This window comes from Topomyia yanbarensis, chromosome 2 (genome assembly GCF_030247195.1).
Source record: "Topomyia yanbarensis strain Yona2022 chromosome 2, ASM3024719v1, whole genome shotgun sequence".
Taxonomy (NCBI): Eukaryota; Metazoa; Arthropoda; class Insecta; order Diptera; family Culicidae; genus Topomyia; species Topomyia yanbarensis.
In genome coordinates, this window is record NC_080671.1 from 296,399,013 (window position 1) to 296,417,474 (window position 18,462).

Consider the following 18,462-nt stretch of genomic DNA (forward strand, 5'->3'; position numbering starts at 1 on the left):
GTTGTATACTACGTAAAAGGTTGCCTTCACCGATGGTCTACCATATCTTGATGGCACGATTTCTGCCTCAAACGCGCACTCTACGATCAAAGGCATCTGCGTTCCGTACGCATGGAGGCTTCTTACGTTAGGACTTTCTACAAATTGAAGTATTGCCAATCCTGATGCATGTTGTTGTTTAAGACAGACCCAATCTTTTCCGCTGATGACGTTCACATCTGCGCCAGAGTCAATAAGCATTTGGATGGGTTTTGATGAGCCTATGCAACAATCCACCAATACGTCTCGAAGGGAGAACGCATTAATATGCTACAAGAAAGGGAGAGGGAGGGTTGGAATTCAGTAAAATATTTGCGTGTTTTTTTGGGGGTTTCGATATAATTTAGTCATCTAGTACCTGTTCATGATTCATGCTTGGATTCATGTTACTATCACGTGTGGGAGATGTGTTGGTTTTCACCTGAACTTGCCGAACACGAGATTTTCGACAGGTGACTGCATAGTGTCCCCGGTCTCCGCATTTGTTGCACTTCCTCTGCAGTGCTGGACATGGGAACTTAGAGTGAGGAAACCCGTTGCACCGACGACAACGGGAACGACGGCTACGATCTTGCATGTTTTGCCAAGGCGTTTGTTGGTTGCTTCGATGATGTTTCACTTGGGTTCTGTCCTCCCATTCGTCCGGCTTGGAGCGTTTTCTTGTGGATTCTGCTAGCTGCCTATACACTCGGTTGACTGTAAACGGTACGGTTTGATCTGTTCTCTCAGCTTCGTAAGCTTCATCTCGAGTAGCAGCTTGTACTATGTAATTAGTATCGTGACCATAAGTTCTAGCTGCTTTTACCAATTCTCTATTTCTCAATCCCTTCAACAGTTGTGCTCGTACAAATCTGTCCTGGTCGGTGGGGCTGTATCCACAAAGACGAACTTTTGTCATTAGGCGGGCGTGGAATGCGATTGCCGTCTCTGATTTTTCTTGTTTCATACTAGAGAATGATTCATGTTCAGCCGCCGCGTCAGTCATTGACTGAAAATAGCGTTTGATGTTGGCCACGAAATTACTGTAACAATCCGTGTCATTTAACTGAGGTCTCAGCTTTGCGGCTCTAATAATGCCTTGGAGTTCGTCTCCGATGGAAAGGAATAACAACTGCGATCTTTGTGCGGGATTATTCGCATTACTTAGAGAAGCCGCAATCTCAAAGTTTTCTATGTACCGGTTCCATTCCTCCCACATTTTGTTTGCAGGTACACCGGTGGGAAATGGTTTAATGTTATCCCAGCGGATGCTAGGTAGAGTAGTATCGGATTGACTATTCACGAATGCGCACCAGTTTTGATCATTGTCGCAGATAGGACGCATTGTTTGCATGGAACTTATCGCTTTTGTTATGTCAGACAATACATTTTCCATCCTTTGAAGTCGGTCGCTCGTGTTCGGGTTACTGATCCCTGGTTCAACAAGGGTCTCGTTTGTCGTGTTGGCGTGAGAGTTGCGTTCATCGCTGATTGCCGGTTGACGAATGCTATCGACAATGTTTTTGTCAACACTTTCTTCGCAGCTGTCGTATATACTATCGTTTGCCGAATCTGTGCTGGTTGACGAGTTTTCCTTATCAAGGTGCTCCAGATCATCTAGCTCGCATTCGTCATCGCTTTTTAGTGGATCGAAATCCTTAGGAGCTCGAACATATCTACCGTTGCTTGCCATTTTGTTATAGTAACGTTTACTGTAATCTGTAATAAATACATGAGTGAGACACATCAAAACGGAACTAAGTTTCTATCAAACTATAAATAACATAGAGGTCAGAACTATTGATATTTTATTCGATACCACTGCGCTAAGTACTTAGTGCACATACCGTACCAAATAAAAATTCATTTGCGGACATCTCGTCACGCTGAGAACTTTTTTCCTGCGGACATCCCGTCACGCTCAAGACAATTCTGCGGACATCTCGTCACGCTGAGGACTTTTTTTGTTTTTTCTGCGGACATCCCGTCACGCTGAGGACTCTTTATTTTGCGGACATCCCGTCACGCTCTAGACAACTGCGAACAGCCCGTCACGCTTAAAACAATTCTGCGGACATCTCGTCACGCTGAGGACTTTTTTTTATTCTGCGGACATCCCGTCACGCTGAGGACATTTTTTTCTCTCTGCGGACATCCCGTCACGCTGAGGACTATTTTTTTATTCTGCGGACATTCCATCACGCTCTAGACAACTGCGAACATCCCGTTACGCTTAACACTGCATTTTTTTCATCTCGTCGCACTAAGCACTTTTTGTAAACTTAATAGCTCTGAGTAGATCTTTTTCCTTCTCTCTTTTACGGATAACGATACACAAAAGAATATGCTACGTAACAACAAAAATCGTTCAATTGTGATTTTATTGCTGGCGTCTGGGTGAAAACCTTTCCAAAATTAGTTTAACATTATATCAAATGAAAGACCAGGTTCTTTTACATATATGTAGGTAAATCTAGCAGGATCGCCAATGTGGATTCCTACCTCGTGGGAAAATTGCGGTCACCCAGAACCAATGACCGAATAGCGGAAGGAGTTGCTTACCTATCTGTAGCGTGGTCGAGAGAAAACTGATTGTTTGGAATACCGCGGGAAACCGCCCGTTTATTCTATGTCGGCTGTGTGTTGGAGAGCATGAGTATGTCGACTTCAGCCAGGGTAGCCAGGCAATAATGTATTATTAATCGTTGCACTACACGCTATCGTACGAGGATGAAAGTACACGCTAATGTATGCCACACAGTTACAGTGCCTCTATTGGAGGAAGTTAGGAAGCTTAATGTAAAAGTGTATATGTGTGTGCATCACTATGAGAAGTACCACCTTTACCCGCAAGTGGCGTGGCTGTTACTGTCTCCACATTCTGGACAGAGTTGCCAGTATTCTTGATATGTAGTCTTCGATCTCATCTAGCACAAAATTTTATCGAGTTTCTAAAAATCATAGTGTCATCTTGAGCCGTTTTGCGCCGAAGGTTGATATTTGTTCATTTGTAAAATTAGTTTTTTTCATGGAGACGCATGCTATTTTTTGATTTCTTGAAGTTTTGCATTATTTTTCACCGGTGGATTTCTTTTTCGAACGCTGCTTGTAAATTCAGGGTTTGGAGCGATTTTCTTGATACAAATATAAGTACGCCTTATCCGTCTTGCAACTATGGCTCGTATTTCTATATTTTCACAGTTATCTGCAGTATAGAAAAATTCAAATAAATAGAATCCTACGATGCAAACTAACTGGATCTATTATTATATCTTTCCATGAATCCTATCTCTTTGGTATTGGTCGTAACTTTACTGGTGACTGGTGTAAGGTAAATGCGTGAATATGTGAAGTGTTCTTTTCTACCCGATTTTTAGATATTGGCCAGTGATGCAACATTTATTTTCAAGTGCGAACCTCTCTATTGAATCTATCACAATCTACAATCAAATTCAAAACCTCCCTGAATAATTCAATTCCAAATTGACGAGGGTTTCATTCAAAAATGCTCACGCCTCTATTTCATAGCATACACAAACAGTGCAAAGTATGCTCAGGATATTTTTGCACGAAAAACCAAGTCAGTACCCATAATGAGAGATATTCATATCATCATTGGAATTGAAAATCAATGGAAAAGTATTGAGCGGCTTAGTTGCAGTATGCTTCGTATGAACAACTGTGACTAGAGCATAATAGGGCATGATTTGAGATCTTCATCACAGCCAAATAAACCTGTCATCTTTTAATAGCTTTGGCGATAACTATAACTAAATAAACCAATACAACAAAAATTTAAGACATTGCGGCTCTAATAATGCCTTGGAGTTCGTCTCCGATGGAAAGGAATAACAACTGCGATCTTTGTGCGGGATTATTCGCATTACTTAGAGAAGCCGCAATCTCAAAGTTTTCTATGTACCGGTTCCATTCCTCCCACATTTTGTTTGCAGGTACACCGGTGGGAAATGGTTTAATGTTATCCCAGCGGATGCTAGGTAGAGTAGTATCGGATTGACTATTCACGAATGCGCACCAGTTTTGATCATTGTCGCAGATAGGACGCATTGTTTGCATGGAACTTATCGCTTTTGTTATGTCAGACAATACATTTTCCATCCTTTGAAGTCGGTCGCTCGTGTTCGGGTTACTGATCCCTGGTTCAACAAGGGTCTCGTTTGTCGTGTTGGCGTGAGAGTTGCGTTCATCGCTGATTGCCGGTTGACGAATGCTATCGACAATGTTTTTGTCAACACTTTCTTCGCAGCTGTCGTATATACTATCGTTTGCCGAATCTGTGCTGGTTGACGAGTTTTCCTTATCAAGGTGCTCCAGATCATCTAGCTCGCATTCGTCATCGCTTTTTAGTGGATCGAAATCCTTAGGAGCTCGAACATATCTACCGTTGCTTGCCATTTTGTTATAGTAACGCTTACTGTAATCTGTAATAAATACATGAGTGAGACACATCAAAACGGAACTAAGTTTCTATCAAACTATAAATAACATAGAGGTCAGAACTATTGATATTTTATTCGATACCACTGCGCTAAGTACTTAGTGCACATACCGTACCAAATAAAAATTCATTTGCGGACATCTCGTCACGCTGAGAACTTTTTTCCTGCGGACATCCCGTCACGCTCAAGACAATTCTGCGGACATCTCGTCACGCTGAGGACTTTTTTTGTTTTTTCTGCGGACATCCCGTCACGCTGAGGACTCTTTATTTTGCGGACATCCCGTCACGCTCTAGACAACTGCGAACAGCCCGTCACGCTTAAAACAATTCTGCGGACATCTCGTCACGCTGAGGACTTTTTTTTATTCTGCGGACATCCCGTCACGCTGAGGACATTTTTTTCTCTCTGCGGACATCCCGTCACGCTGAGGACTATTTTTTTATTCTGCGGACATTCCATCACGCTCTAGACAACTGCGAACATCCCGTTACGCTTAACACTGCATTTTTTCATCTCGTCGCACTAAGCACTTTTTGTAAACTTAATAGCTCTGAGTAGATCTTTTTCCTTCTCTCTTTTACGGATAACGATACACAAAAGAATATGCTACGTAACAACAAAAATCGTTCAATTGTGATTTTATTGCTGGCGTCTGGGTGAAAACCTTTCCAAAATTAGTTTAACATTATATCAAATGAAAGACCAGGTTCTTTTACATATATGTAGGTAAATCTAGCAGGATCGCCAATGTGGATTCCTACCTCGTGGGAAAATTGCGGTCACCCAGAACCAATGACCGAATAGCGGAAGGAGTTGCTTACCTATCTGTAGCGTGGTCGAGAGAAAACTGATTGTTTGGAATACCGCGGGAAACCGCCCGTTTATTCTATGTCGGCTGTGTGTTGGAGAGCATGAGTATGTCGACTTCAGCCAGGGTAGCCAGGCAATAATGTATTATTAATCGTTGCACTACACGCTATCGTACGAGGATGAAAGTACACGCTAATGTATGCCACACAGTTACAGTGCCTCTATTGGAGGAAGTTAGGAAGCTTAATGTAAAAGTGTATATGTGTGTGCATCACTATGAGAAGTACCACCTTTACCCGCAAGTGGCGTGGCTGTTACTGTCTCCACATTCTGGACAGAGTTGCCAGTATTCTTGATATGTAGTCTTCGATCTCATCTAGCACAAAATTTTATCGAGTTTCTAAAAATCATAGTGTCATCTTGAGCCGTTTTGCGCCGAAGGTTGATATTTGTTCATTTGTAAAATTAGTTTTTTTCATGGAGACGCATGCTATTTTTTGATTTCTTGAAGTTTTGCATTATTTTTCACCGGTGGATTTCTTTTTCGAACGCTGCTTGTAAATTCAGGGTTTGGAGCGATTTTCTTGATACAAATATAAGTACGCCTTATCCGTCTTGCAACTATGGCTCGTATTTCTATATTTTCACAGTTATCTGCAGTATAGAAAAATTCAAATAAATAGAATCCTACGATGCAAACTAACTGGATCTATTATTATATCTTTCCATGAATCCTATCTCTTTGGTATTGGTCGTAACTTTACTGGTGACTGGTGTAAGGTAAATGCGTGAATATGTGAAGTGTTCTTTTCTACCCGATTTTTAGATATTGGCCAGTGATGCAACATTTATTTTCAAGTGCGAACCTCTCTATTGAATCTATCACAATCTACAATCAAATTCAAAACCTCCCTGAATAATTCAATTCCAAATTGACGAGGGTTTCATTCAAAAATGCTCACGCCTCTATTTCATAGCATACACAAACAGTGCAAAGTATGCTCAGGATATTTTTGCACGAAAAACCAAGTCAGTACCCATAATGAGAGATATTCATATCATCATTGGAATTGAAAATCAATGGAAAAGTATTGAGCGGCTTAGTTGCAGTATGCTTCGTATGAACAACTGTGACTAGAGCATAATAGGGCATGATTTGAGATCTTCATCACAGCCAAATAAACCTGTCATCTTTTAATAGCTTTGGCGATAACTATAACTAAATAAACCAATACAACAAAAATTTAAGACATTGCGGCTCTAATAATGCCTTGGAGTTCGTCTCCGATGGAAAGGAATAACAACTGCGATCTTTGTGCGGGATTATTCGCATTACTTAGAGAAGCCGCAATCTCAAAGTTTTCTATGTACCGGTTCCATTCCTCCCACATTTTGTTTGCAGGTACACCGGTGGGAAATGGTTTAATGTTATCCCAGCGGATGCTAGGTAGAGTAGTATCGGATTGACTATTCACGAATGCGCACCAGTTTTGATCATTGTCGCACACTGAAAAAAATCCAAACGTTAATTCTATTTGCTTCAAACCGCTTAAAATTCATATGAAGAAGAAATGCTATTGTTATCTCGTGCACACATATCTTCTATGTGTCAACTGTATAAACTATGTATGAACACACATAAGTTATATGTGCATATTGTTATAGAATGGGGTTTTATGTGCCCAATAGTTATGAAATGTGAATGTAAGATTAATATTTCTTGTAAATACACACATTAGGTTTATGTGCCAGCAAATAGTGTCTATATGCCTCCGTTAATTGCAAAAATCTATGTGTAAAATCAATAGGCATAACGTTTACTTTTTTTTGAGTGCAGATAGGACGCATTGTTTGCATGGAACTTATCGCTTTTGTTATGTCAGACAATACATTTTCCATCCTTTGAAGTCGGTCGCTCGTGTTCGGGTTACTGATCCCTGGTTCAACAAGGGTCTCGTTTGTCGTGTTGGCGTGAGAGTTGCGTTCATCGCTGATTGCCGGTTGACGAATGCTATCGACAATGTTTTTGTCAACACTTTCTTCGCAGCTGTCGTATATACTATCGTTTGCCGAATCTGTGCTGGTTGACGAGTTTTCCTTATCAAGGTGCTCCAGATCATCTAGCTCGCATTCGTCATCGCTTTTTAGTGGATCGAAATCCTTAGGAGCTCGAACATATCTACCGTTGCTTGCCATTTTGTTATAGTAACGCTTACTGTAATCTGTAATAAATACATGAGTGAGACACATCAAAACGGAACTAAGTTTCTATCAAACTATAAATAACATAGAGGTCAGAACTATTGATATTTTATTCGATACCACTGCGCTAAGTACTTAGTGCACATACCGTACCAAATAAAAATTCATTTGCGGACATCTCGTCACGCTGAGAACTTTTTTCCTGCGGACATCCCGTCACGCTCAAGACAATTCTGCGGACATCTCGTCACGCTGAGGACTTTTTTTGTTTTTTCTGCGGACATCCCGTCACGCTGAGGACTCTTTATTTTGCGGACATCCCGTCACGCTCTAGACAACTGCGAACAGCCCGTCACGCTTAAAACAATTCTGCGGACATCTCGTCACGCTGAGGACTTTTTTTTATTCTGCGGACATCCCGTCACGCTGAGGACATTTTTTTCTCTCTGCGGACATCCCGTCACGCTGAGGACTATTTTTTTATTCTGCGGACATTCCATCACGCTCTAGACAACTGCGAACATCCCGTTACGCTTAACACTGCATTTTTTTCATCTCGTCGCACTAAGCACTTTTTGTAAACTTAATAGCTCTGAGTAGATCTTTTTCCTTCTCTCTTTTACGGATAACGATACACAAAAGAATATGCTACGTAACAACAAAAATCGTTCAATTGTGATTTTATTGCTGGCGTCTGGGTGAAAACCTTTCCAAAATTAGTTTAACATTATATCAAATGAAAGACCAGGTTCTTTTACATATATGTAGGTAAATCTAGCAGGATCGCCAATGTGGATTCCTACCTCGTGGGAAAATTGCGGTCACCCAGAACCAATGACCGAATAGCGGAAGGAGTTGCTTACCTATCTGTAGCGTGGTCGAGAGAAAACTGATTGTTTGGAATACCGCGGGAAACCGCCCGTTTATTCTATGTCGGCTGTGTGTTGGAGAGCATGAGTATGTCGACTTCAGCCAGGGTAGCCAGGCAATAATGTATTATTAATCGTTGCACTACACGCTATCGTACGAGGATGAAAGTACACGCTAATGTATGCCACACAGTTACAGTGCCTCTATTGGAGGAAGTTAGGAAGCTTAATGTAAAAGTGTATATGTGTGTGCATCACTATGAGAAGTACCACCTTTACCCGCAAGTGGCGTGGCTGTTACTGTCTCCACATTCTGGACAGAGTTGCCAGTATTCTTGATATGTAGTCTTCGATCTCATCTAGCACAAAATTTTATCGAGTTTCTAAAAATCATAGTGTCATCTTGAGCCGTTTTGCGCCGAAGGTTGATATTTGTTCATTTGTAAAATTAGTTTTTTTCATGGAGACGCATGCTATTTTTTGATTTCTTGAAGTTTTGCATTATTTTTCACCGGTGGATTTCTTTTTCGAACGCTGCTTGTAAATTCAGGGTTTGGAGCGATTTTCTTGATACAAATATAAGTACGCCTTATCCGTCTTGCAACTATGGCTCGTATTTCTATATTTTCACAGTTATCTGCAGTATAGAAAAATTCAAATAAATAGAATCCTACGATGCAAACTAACTGGATCTATTATTATATCTTTCCATGAATCCTATCTCTTTGGTATTGGTCGTAACTTTACTGGTGACTGGTGTAAGGTAAATGCGTGAATATGTGAAGTGTTCTTTTCTACCCGATTTTTAGATATTGGCCAGTGATGCAACATTTATTTTCAAGTGCGAACCTCTCTATTGAATCTATCACAATCTACAATCAAATTCAAAACCTCCCTGAATAATTCAATTCCAAATTGACGAGGGTTTCATTCAAAAATGCTCACGCCTCTATTTCATAGCATACACAAACAGTGCAAAGTATGCTCAGGATATTTTTGCACGAAAAACCAAGTCAGTACCCATAATGAGAGATATTCATATCATCATTGGAATTGAAAATCAATGGAAAAGTATTGAGCGGCTTAGTTGCAGTATGCTTCGTATGAACAACTGTGACTAGAGCATAATAGGGCATGATTTGAGATCTTCATCACAGCCAAATAAACCTGTCATCTTTTAATAGCTTTGGCGATAACTATAACTAAATAAACCAATACAACAAAAATTTAAGACATTCTATAAACACCTTAGGAAAGGCCAGCTTTTATAACTATTCTAAATGCATACATTTATAAATTAGTACACATGAGGATAATCTCTTAAAAAGCTATGCGTTTCTCCTATTGCTGCTAAATCGATCGGATGTATGATTTTCGTGGTTCCAGTTTGAATTCTACATTCGTTTTGTTTGATTAGCAAAACTGGACTCTTGTGTAAATTTTGTATAACAACCTGATTTGCGCATAGCGTTGGGATGAAATTTATCAGTAGGCAGAGTATGTTGGAAGTTGTTGGTGACATCCCTGGAAATTTGACACAATATGTGGTTTAATAAAAAATAGTTTTTCAGTGTTTCCTCTTCCGTTTTAATTTATTTTTGTGTAGCTTTATGTCTCTGTAATCAATGTAAGTTTTTCGTCTATTCAGTTTTACTTTTTGGAATTTATATCTGTGTTTCTTTTTGTTTCTGATGCCTTGTCTTTTATTGAGAACCATTTCGTCCCAATCTAATGTAGGTTCTTCTGATCTGGATTTATTATGAAAGCCTATCGTTTTCTGTTGATATTGCTGAAGTCTATTAACGGTTTCATCGAATATTTCATTGCGGTTCTCTAAAATCCTTTCTAAATTGAATGGTCGTTCTTCTCCCTCCTTAATTCCGAAAAATAACTCAACAGGTTTTAATTTAGTTGCAGTACGTATGGTTGAATTGTATAAGGAAGTTTCCACTCTGGATAACTCTTTGTCTGATAGATAAGATTTCAGACAGAGTGGAATGAAATCATTCTACGATCCCATTCGACTCGCTACTGTTTGACGGGGTAAAATAAATTTCAACGTTTAGTCTTTGCAGAAGGCCTCAGATTTCAACCGATTTAAAAGCAGGTTCATTATCACAATCATGTTGGGAGTACCGTACGTTGTAAAAAGTTTTGTAATGCTTCGTTTTATGTCTGGGATAGATCGAGACTTGGTGGGTATTAGTATCGCGTATCTAGAAAGTTTGTCTACTGCCGAAAGAAATATGTTGGGCATAGAAATGAAAATGTCTACATGCAAAATATCGAGAGGTTTTTTGGGAATGGGTGTCTCGGCAAACTTAATTTTATACGGATTTCTATCATATTTGTTCTCTAAACAAATAGCGCAAAGATTAACGAAACATTGTATCTTTTTCTTCATCTGTGGAAAGTAAAATTGTTTTATTAGTACTGATTGATTTTCCTCGGCACCCCTGTGCGCTCTGTCGTGTGTTTCTTCCATGGCTGTATTTTGTTCTTCTGGTGTGCGGAGATCCTGCAAGATAGATTGTGTTAGTTTTAACTTTAGTAACTTTTATGGAATTACTCCGGGAGAAGTATGTCCTGTACGTGTGCTGGAGAATGTTTATCCATTCTTCCGGACACATTATGCAATTTATTCTTGATGGATGTAGGTAATCTCTAAAAAATTTTAATGCGAAAGGAACGGCTATAGTTCTTGTAATAGTTCTGCGACAAATATTAGGAAAGATTTGTTCATAAATATTGTCTTCTTGTCCGTCAGATTTTTTCAATATGATTTGATTTTTGAAGAAGTTAATAGGTAGCTCGGTCATTTGAATAAATTCTCCGTCGTCAGTATCGGCAGAGTGTACTGTTTGGCTGTCAGATGAATCGTCGTCTTGTTCATTGTTATTCATCTCAGTTTTGTTGGATATGATTCGTGATAAGCCATCTGCTACAACTATTTGCTTTCCTGGTCTGTGCCGGATTTCATAGTCAAATTCCTCTAACCTTAATTTCCATCTCACGAGCTTACTATGAGGGTCCTTCAAATTGATAGCGTATGTTAACGGCTTGTGATCTGTGAACAAGGTAAATTTTCGACCGAATAGGTACGGTCTAAAATATTTTCAAGTCCAATCGATAGCAAGGAGCTCTTTTTCTATAGTAGAGTAGTTCTCCTCACTTTTCGTCAATGTTCTAGAAGCAAAAGAAATCGGTCTATCTTGCCCAATGGAACCTTGCGATAGAACGGCACCAATCGCATACTTAGATGCGTCTGTAGCTAAAATGAATGTTTTCGAGAAGTCTGGATAGATCAGTACATCACTGCTTGTGAGGATGCTTTTGCATCTTTCGAAAGCTGAAACGAATTCCTTTGTATGTTCGATGGTTTCTCCCTTTCTTAAGGCTTGTGTGAGTGGTTTTGCTATTTTTGCAAAGTCCCTAATGAATTTCCTATAGTAACCTAGAACGCCTAAGAAACCGCGGAGTTCCTTTTCGTTCTTAGGTAATGACCACTGTTTAATAGCGTCAATTTTGGCTGGATTTGGTTTCACTCCTTCGGGCGTAACAACGTGTCCTAAGAAGGATACTTCCTTATGGAGGAATTCACTTTTGTCTTGTTGGACTTTCATATTGAAAGATTTCAAAGTTTCAAATATTTTTGCAAGATTTACAAGGTGTTCTTGTAAACTAGTGGAAAAGACGATTATATCGTCCATATAAACCCTTACGCCGATGTGTTCTCTCAGTATATGGTCCATTACTCTCTGGAATGTCGAGGGAGCTTTTTTGAGCCTAAAAGGCATTCTAAGAAATTCAAGCGGTTTTTTGAATGTCTTTTTTCGTGAACCTCGATTTGGTGAAATCCTGAAGCCAAATCGATGGTGGAAAAGTACATGCTTCTTCCTAATTTGTCTAGGATTTCGTTTATATTTGAAATTGGATACCGGTCGCTAATAGTTTTTTCGTTAACTTTCCGGTAATCAATAATTAACCTCCATGTGGGTTGTCCAGAAGCATCTCTTTTTTCGGGACAATCCAAATGGGAGATGTCCAGGGGCTAGTTGATGCTCTGATTATCCCTTGGCTTAACATTTTGGAAATTTGCCTTTGAACTTCTTCTTTGTGGCAATAGGGATAACGGTATGATTTGGTGTGTGTGGGTATATCATCTTTAGTGTTTATTCTATGTTTTACCGCATTGGTGAAGGTGAGAGGCTTCCCTTCTTGATGGAATATTTCTTCATATTGAGAGATTAATTTGTGCAAGCCACTAAGTTCTTCTGAATTTAAATGCTCAGTCCGAATCTGTTCCATTATGCTTGGTTTTTGCTTCTTTTTGGATATCGGAGGGGCAGTAAGTGATATGAATTCTATGTTATTTAATTCCAACTTGATGTTGTTTTCATTATTGTCGGTATACCATTTTTCACATGAAATGGTTCAATATTTTAAGTGATATATCTCAATTTTATTTACCAACCATAATCCAACTAATCGCACTTTAAATATATATCTATTTACAGTGACATGGTTCCTTTACCACCAATCGAAGGTTGTGAGGATAGGTTCATTTTTTATCGTTTAGTTGACTGCGATCCAGATAAAGTGAGTAGTTGCCCACATTTTATGGGAATATAGCGTATTCAAATTGACGTAAGTACATACTCATCATTTGACTATTTTTATATCCCCACAGTTCCATTTCAATGATGTTATACGAACTTTCTTCATTATCGCCGACAGTCGCATGATTCAATCGGATGTGCCAATGAACAATGGTGGCGACATTCCTATTTTCGACATGCAAGGATTCACTCTACGCCACCTGACCAAGGTGGTGCTTTCTAGTATGAGAGTTTACATGAAATATACACAGGTAAGGTTAACACCGTCAACTACGAAGTTTTTTCAGAACGACCTTCGCGTCGAAAAAAATGCCTTCGATGTTTACAACAAGACATCTAAAATCAAAATTGCCTACCTCTATCACGACAACAATTCTAATAAATATCTTTCGTCAATCACAGGAAGCTCATCCAGTGCGATTGAAGGCGATACACGTTATCAACGTCACTCCCTTCTTAGATCGTGTAATGTGTTTGATTAAACCATTTATGAAAAGAAAAGTTGCTAATATGGTAATGATAATGTCTAATAAACAATATTGCGTATAATATAACATCTTTACCTTTTGCCATTCAAACTAGATTCACTTCCACTTGCCCAATTCAGAAACGCTCTTCGAACATGTGCCGAAGGACGTGTTGCCTGATGAATATGGTGGAAAGCAATCGATTACTAAGCATAAGGCCGATTGGATCAAACGGATTGAGTCGCTGAGGTGAGTAAACTATACAAACACGAAATTAGGTATAAACAAAAACCAAGCGATTGTAAATTGGTTCTGGGCAATTAAATGAAGCTACACACTTAATTTAAATTACTGGGCACAGTAAAATTTTACTGAGTTTTTGAACAGCAAACCGTTTGGTAATCAATTCAGTAAAACAATTCGGTTACCGAACTCTCCGCAATCCGTTCTATCCAAACGTTAAAAAATACTGGTCAGTCAGTAGTTTCCTCTGAAAATGTCGATTTGACAGATGATGTGCTGTACTTGTTTTGTAAGTTGTTGACGAGGTTCGGTAATGTTGGTACAATTTTGCCGAACAATCAGTCAGTTTTTTACTGGATAATGCAATAAAAATTGGACTAAACCGTTTTGCGCGTTAAGGGCACAAGACCTAATTTTAATTAAGTTTTTTTTTTGTGTTTCGAATTCATCTTGTCAGTAACTAGCACCATCTGGGTGTCTAGTTAGACGATGTATCTAAACTAGTACCCAAATTAGCACTAGTTAGACACAAAAAATTCCAAACAGTTCACACGACATATGTGATTGCCTAAAGCCACATGTCCCGAGTGATGTCCCGGGAAGCAAATATAGCTCTGGTTTGCTGACGAGAAAGCGAAGACGAACTCTTGTCTTTTGGTTCAAGAAACCAAACGCCTGGTATTATGCAATAAAAATTGGACTAAAACCGTTTTGCGCGTTAAGGGCACAAGACCTAATTTTAATTAAGTTTTGTTTTTTTTGTGTTTCGAATTCATCTCGTCAGTAACTAGCACCATCTGGGTGTCTAGTTAGACGATGTATCTAAACTAGTACCCAAATTAGCACTAGTTAGACACAAAAAAATCCAAATAGTTCACATGACATATGTGAACGCCTAAAGCCACATGTCCCGAGTGATGTCCCGGGAAGCAAATATAGCTCTGGTTTGCTGACGAGAAAGCGAACACGAACTCTTGTCTTTTGGACCAAAATTACGAACTCTTGTCTTTTGGACCAAAAGACAAGAGTTCGTCTTCGCTTTCTCGTCAGCAAACCAGAGCTATATTTGCTTCCCGGGACATCACTCGGAACATGTGGCTTTAGGCGTTCACATATGTCGTGTGAACTGTTTGGAATTTTTTGTGTCTAACTAGTGCTAATTTGGGTACTAGTTTAGATACATCGTCTAACTAGACACCCAGATGGTGCTAGTTACTGACGAGATGAATTCAAAACACAAAAAAAAACAAAACTTAATTAAAATTAGGTCTTGTGCCCTTAACGCGCAAAACGGTTTAGTCCAATTTTTATTGCATAATACCAGGCGTTTGGTTTCTTGAACCAAAAGACAAGAGTTCGTGTTCGCTTTCTCGTCAGCAAACCAGAGCTATATTTGCTTCCCGGGACATCACTCGGGACATGTGGCTTTAGCCGTTCACATATGTCGTGTGAACTGTTTGGAATTTTTTGTGTCTAACTAGTGCTAATTTGGGTACTAGTTTAGATACATCGTCTAACTAGACACCCAGATGGTGCTAGTTACTGACGAGATGAATTCAAAACACAAAAAAAAAACAAAACTTAATTAAAATTAGGTCTTGTGCCCTTAACGCGCAAAACGGTTTAGTCCAATTTTTATTGCATAATACCAGGCGTTTGGTTTCTTGAACAAAAGACAAGAGTTCGTGTTCGCTTTCTCGTCAGCAAACCAGAGCTATATTTGCTTCCCGGGACATCACTCGGGACATGTGGCTTTAGGCGTTCACATATGTCGTGTGAACTGATTGGAATTTTTTGTGTCTAACTAGTGCTAATTTGGGTACTAGTTTAGATACATCGTCTAACTAGACACCCAGATGGTGCTAGTTACTGACGAGATGAATACTGGATAATGTTTATGTACAGAAAAAACAGAAGTGCTGATAAATTCAGTGAAAAATATTGCGGGTTTCCGCAATTTATTCGAAAAATTACTGAAAATCGTTAAAAAATGAAAACTTTTACTACGTTCACACTACGAGTTAAAACGTGTTTTAACGCTATCTTGATAACATTTTGCTTGTTGCTAATTATTATAACGTGTTTTAACTCTGTAGTGTGAACATAGTATTTACCGCAATTTTTAAAATAATTTGCTGACAGCTCCGTAAAAATATCACTTTACTGTGGTAGTCGTCAAAAGAAATTACCAAACAACTTTTGGCTGGCTTAGTGTGTACTGTTTATGTCGATGTAGCAACAACTCAAGCCGATTTAGGGGAAGATGGAGTAAAACGCACCCCCGGGGGCAAAATGCACCCCTTGATTATATCGAAAACAGCTGAACATTTCTAGAAAACGGTAACACCGTTCGGAAGTCCGCCTTAGTAAACATACACTGTCAAAGTTTGATAACCGTACATCAATAGCAGCTCGAGAAACAAACAAAAAACAATAACGTGTTCTTCGCATGTAATTATTGTGGCTGGTGCAACAAGGATTTTCCGCTCTTATAAATACTGTTTTACTATTATATTAGAGCATTCCAGTTCTATTTATACCGTTGTTCATTTTTCTGTCGCACTACATATGAAACAACTACTAAATAATTCACTTTTTGCTAAATTTATATCTCTGCTCCATCGGGGGCAAAATGCCCTTTTCTGATTTTGCTGGGTTTTTAATCGAAAACAGAAAAATCGTTCTGAAAACCTACCAATTGCATAACCTAAGGCTATTTAATGGCACAGTTCAGAGCATTCTGCCCCGTTGTTGCGGTGCATTCTACTCCGTTGTAGTGCATTATGGCCCGTTGTTGTGGTGCATTTTGCCCCCACACAGGTGCGTTTTGCCCCGCTTATTTTTCAAAAGGTGTTTTTTAATGATTTTGAAAAATTGAATTATTTTCATGTTTTTGAATATTTTGCAAAGCGTTATGATTTTTTTGACAGAGGAAAATGTTGGTTACACAATATCATTATTTAAATTCTCCCAATTGATGTTCTATAGCTTAGTTATGATCATATTTCCTTAAGGGGTGCGTTTTACCCCATCTTCCCCTACTGGTTTAGAGAGAAAGAGTAAAAATAGCAAAACGAGTTCGAAAACAGCATACGCATATCGTCGCTGTTGTGCTATCTTATGACAAGCGCCATTTAGCACATTTCGAGAAAAACGTTTTTTAAAGTTTCAGATTGAATATCATGAAACTTATAAATGGTATGAACAGTTCAAATAAGACAATTGATGCTTCTATCTATTCTGTAATTATCTCTAAAATATTACGAAGATTGGTTGACCATGTTGCGAGTGTTTACCATAAATGTAAAGAAAATATTGATGACAAAATTTGTATGGCGTGTCATAATTGTGCATGGAAAATTTTCCATAGAAAAAAAAATCATCAATTATTAACTTTTATTCATATCTTTGGCATCATTTGGTCTATAAACAAATGGTGAGATGCATTTTGAAGGAAATGAGTCCGGGAATCTACAAAATTAATTATTTTTGGTTACAGTGTTGCCAAATATGCTATATTTCTATTGAAAAATTTAAACTGTATTTTTCTCACAATTCGTATATTTTTGTTTTGAAAATGATTATGCGATTGTGTTTCTCAGATAGTTTTACACATAAAAGCATATTATGCATCAAGGTAACTTGAGCCAATCTCCAGACACAGTCATTTGAAGCAAAAAACTCACAATTTCTCAGCACGTTACTTGCTATATCTCAGTGAAAAAGCAGAATGTCAAACGCCACTTTGTAGCAATTTTTTAGGCAAGTAATGTAGCATATCTAACTCAGTTTACCCAAAAATGGCGTTTGCCACAAGATAGCACAACAGCAACGATAATATATGTAGTAGATCCATACTGGTGTAATGTCGCTCATCAAGCTATCTGCGTTATTTATTAACTAACAGACTTGTGCAAATTATTCAATTTCACTAGGAAGTAATTTTTGTAATTAGAATACATATTGAACGATAGTAATTTATATTTTATTACTTACAGAGATTACTTCACTGACAACAGTCGATGGATGATAGACGACGGCTTGCGAAAGAATAATAATAACAACGATGTGATGTGCAATACACTTCGGAAACTAGAGATTGATTAAACCGACGTGTGAGATAATTAGATGTAATACGGGTTTAAGTGGATATTTGTCTGAAAAATGAATTTCTAAAAAAATGTTTTGCATAGATGGCTTGAGCTTCGTTTCTTTCTCATAATAAAAAGGTTATAGACTTATTTCAAATGATGACGAGTTACGGGTTGAAGAGTGTTTTGTCCACATTGACCACCTACGACGGTTCTTGATTCCATATAAGCAGCAACTAAAAAATGCTGAAAGGGGGGAGTAAATGAAAATTTCGAAATCGAACTTGTATTTTGAAGTAGAATACTGCTAACGTTTCAATATAGGGGTCCCGTTTCAAAATTTTCTGCCGGAATTATACCCGATTTTTTGAACGTGAATATCTGCCGTTGTGCTGAATGAAAAAAGATGGGTAGGTAATGTCAGAGGCATAACCGAAGTGAAGTAGAATACAATTAGGCTCGTAATTCGAATGCTGTAATTTTTACTATCTTCTGCATGGTTGCATTAAATTCATCTATCAAGTACACCGGATTCTGTTTTTGCGCGCACTTGTTTTGCATGGTTTTGTAAAATTACACGATTTTTATGTATAAAATCCCTATTTCGATATAGGGTAGACGTGCCCTTATTCATCTCATTAGTCATGATGTCACACTATTTCGCTGATAATTCGGCTTAC

General features: G+C 38.6%; 1 protein-coding gene across 6 annotated transcripts in view; it reads left to right on the plus strand.

The window, feature by feature from the left end:
• Positions 1-17,885, plus strand: part of LOC131683312 (alpha-tocopherol transfer protein) — a 265,987-nt gene extending 248,102 nt beyond the window's left edge. For all 6 annotated transcript variants that reach the window (XM_058965171.1, XM_058965174.1, XM_058965173.1 and 3 more), the window contains 5 exons: positions 12,880-12,961; positions 13,053-13,232; positions 13,384-13,494; positions 13,564-13,697; positions 17,690-17,885. In XM_058965171.1, the coding sequence (XP_058821154.1) occupies positions 12,880-12,961; positions 13,053-13,232; positions 13,384-13,494; positions 13,564-13,697; positions 17,690-17,798 (616 nt within the window). In that variant the 3' untranslated portion in view covers positions 17,799-17,885. The remainder of the gene's footprint in view (positions 1-12,879; positions 12,962-13,052; positions 13,233-13,383; positions 13,495-13,563; positions 13,698-17,689) is intronic.
• The last annotated feature ends 577 nt before the right edge of the window (positions 17,886-18,462 follow it).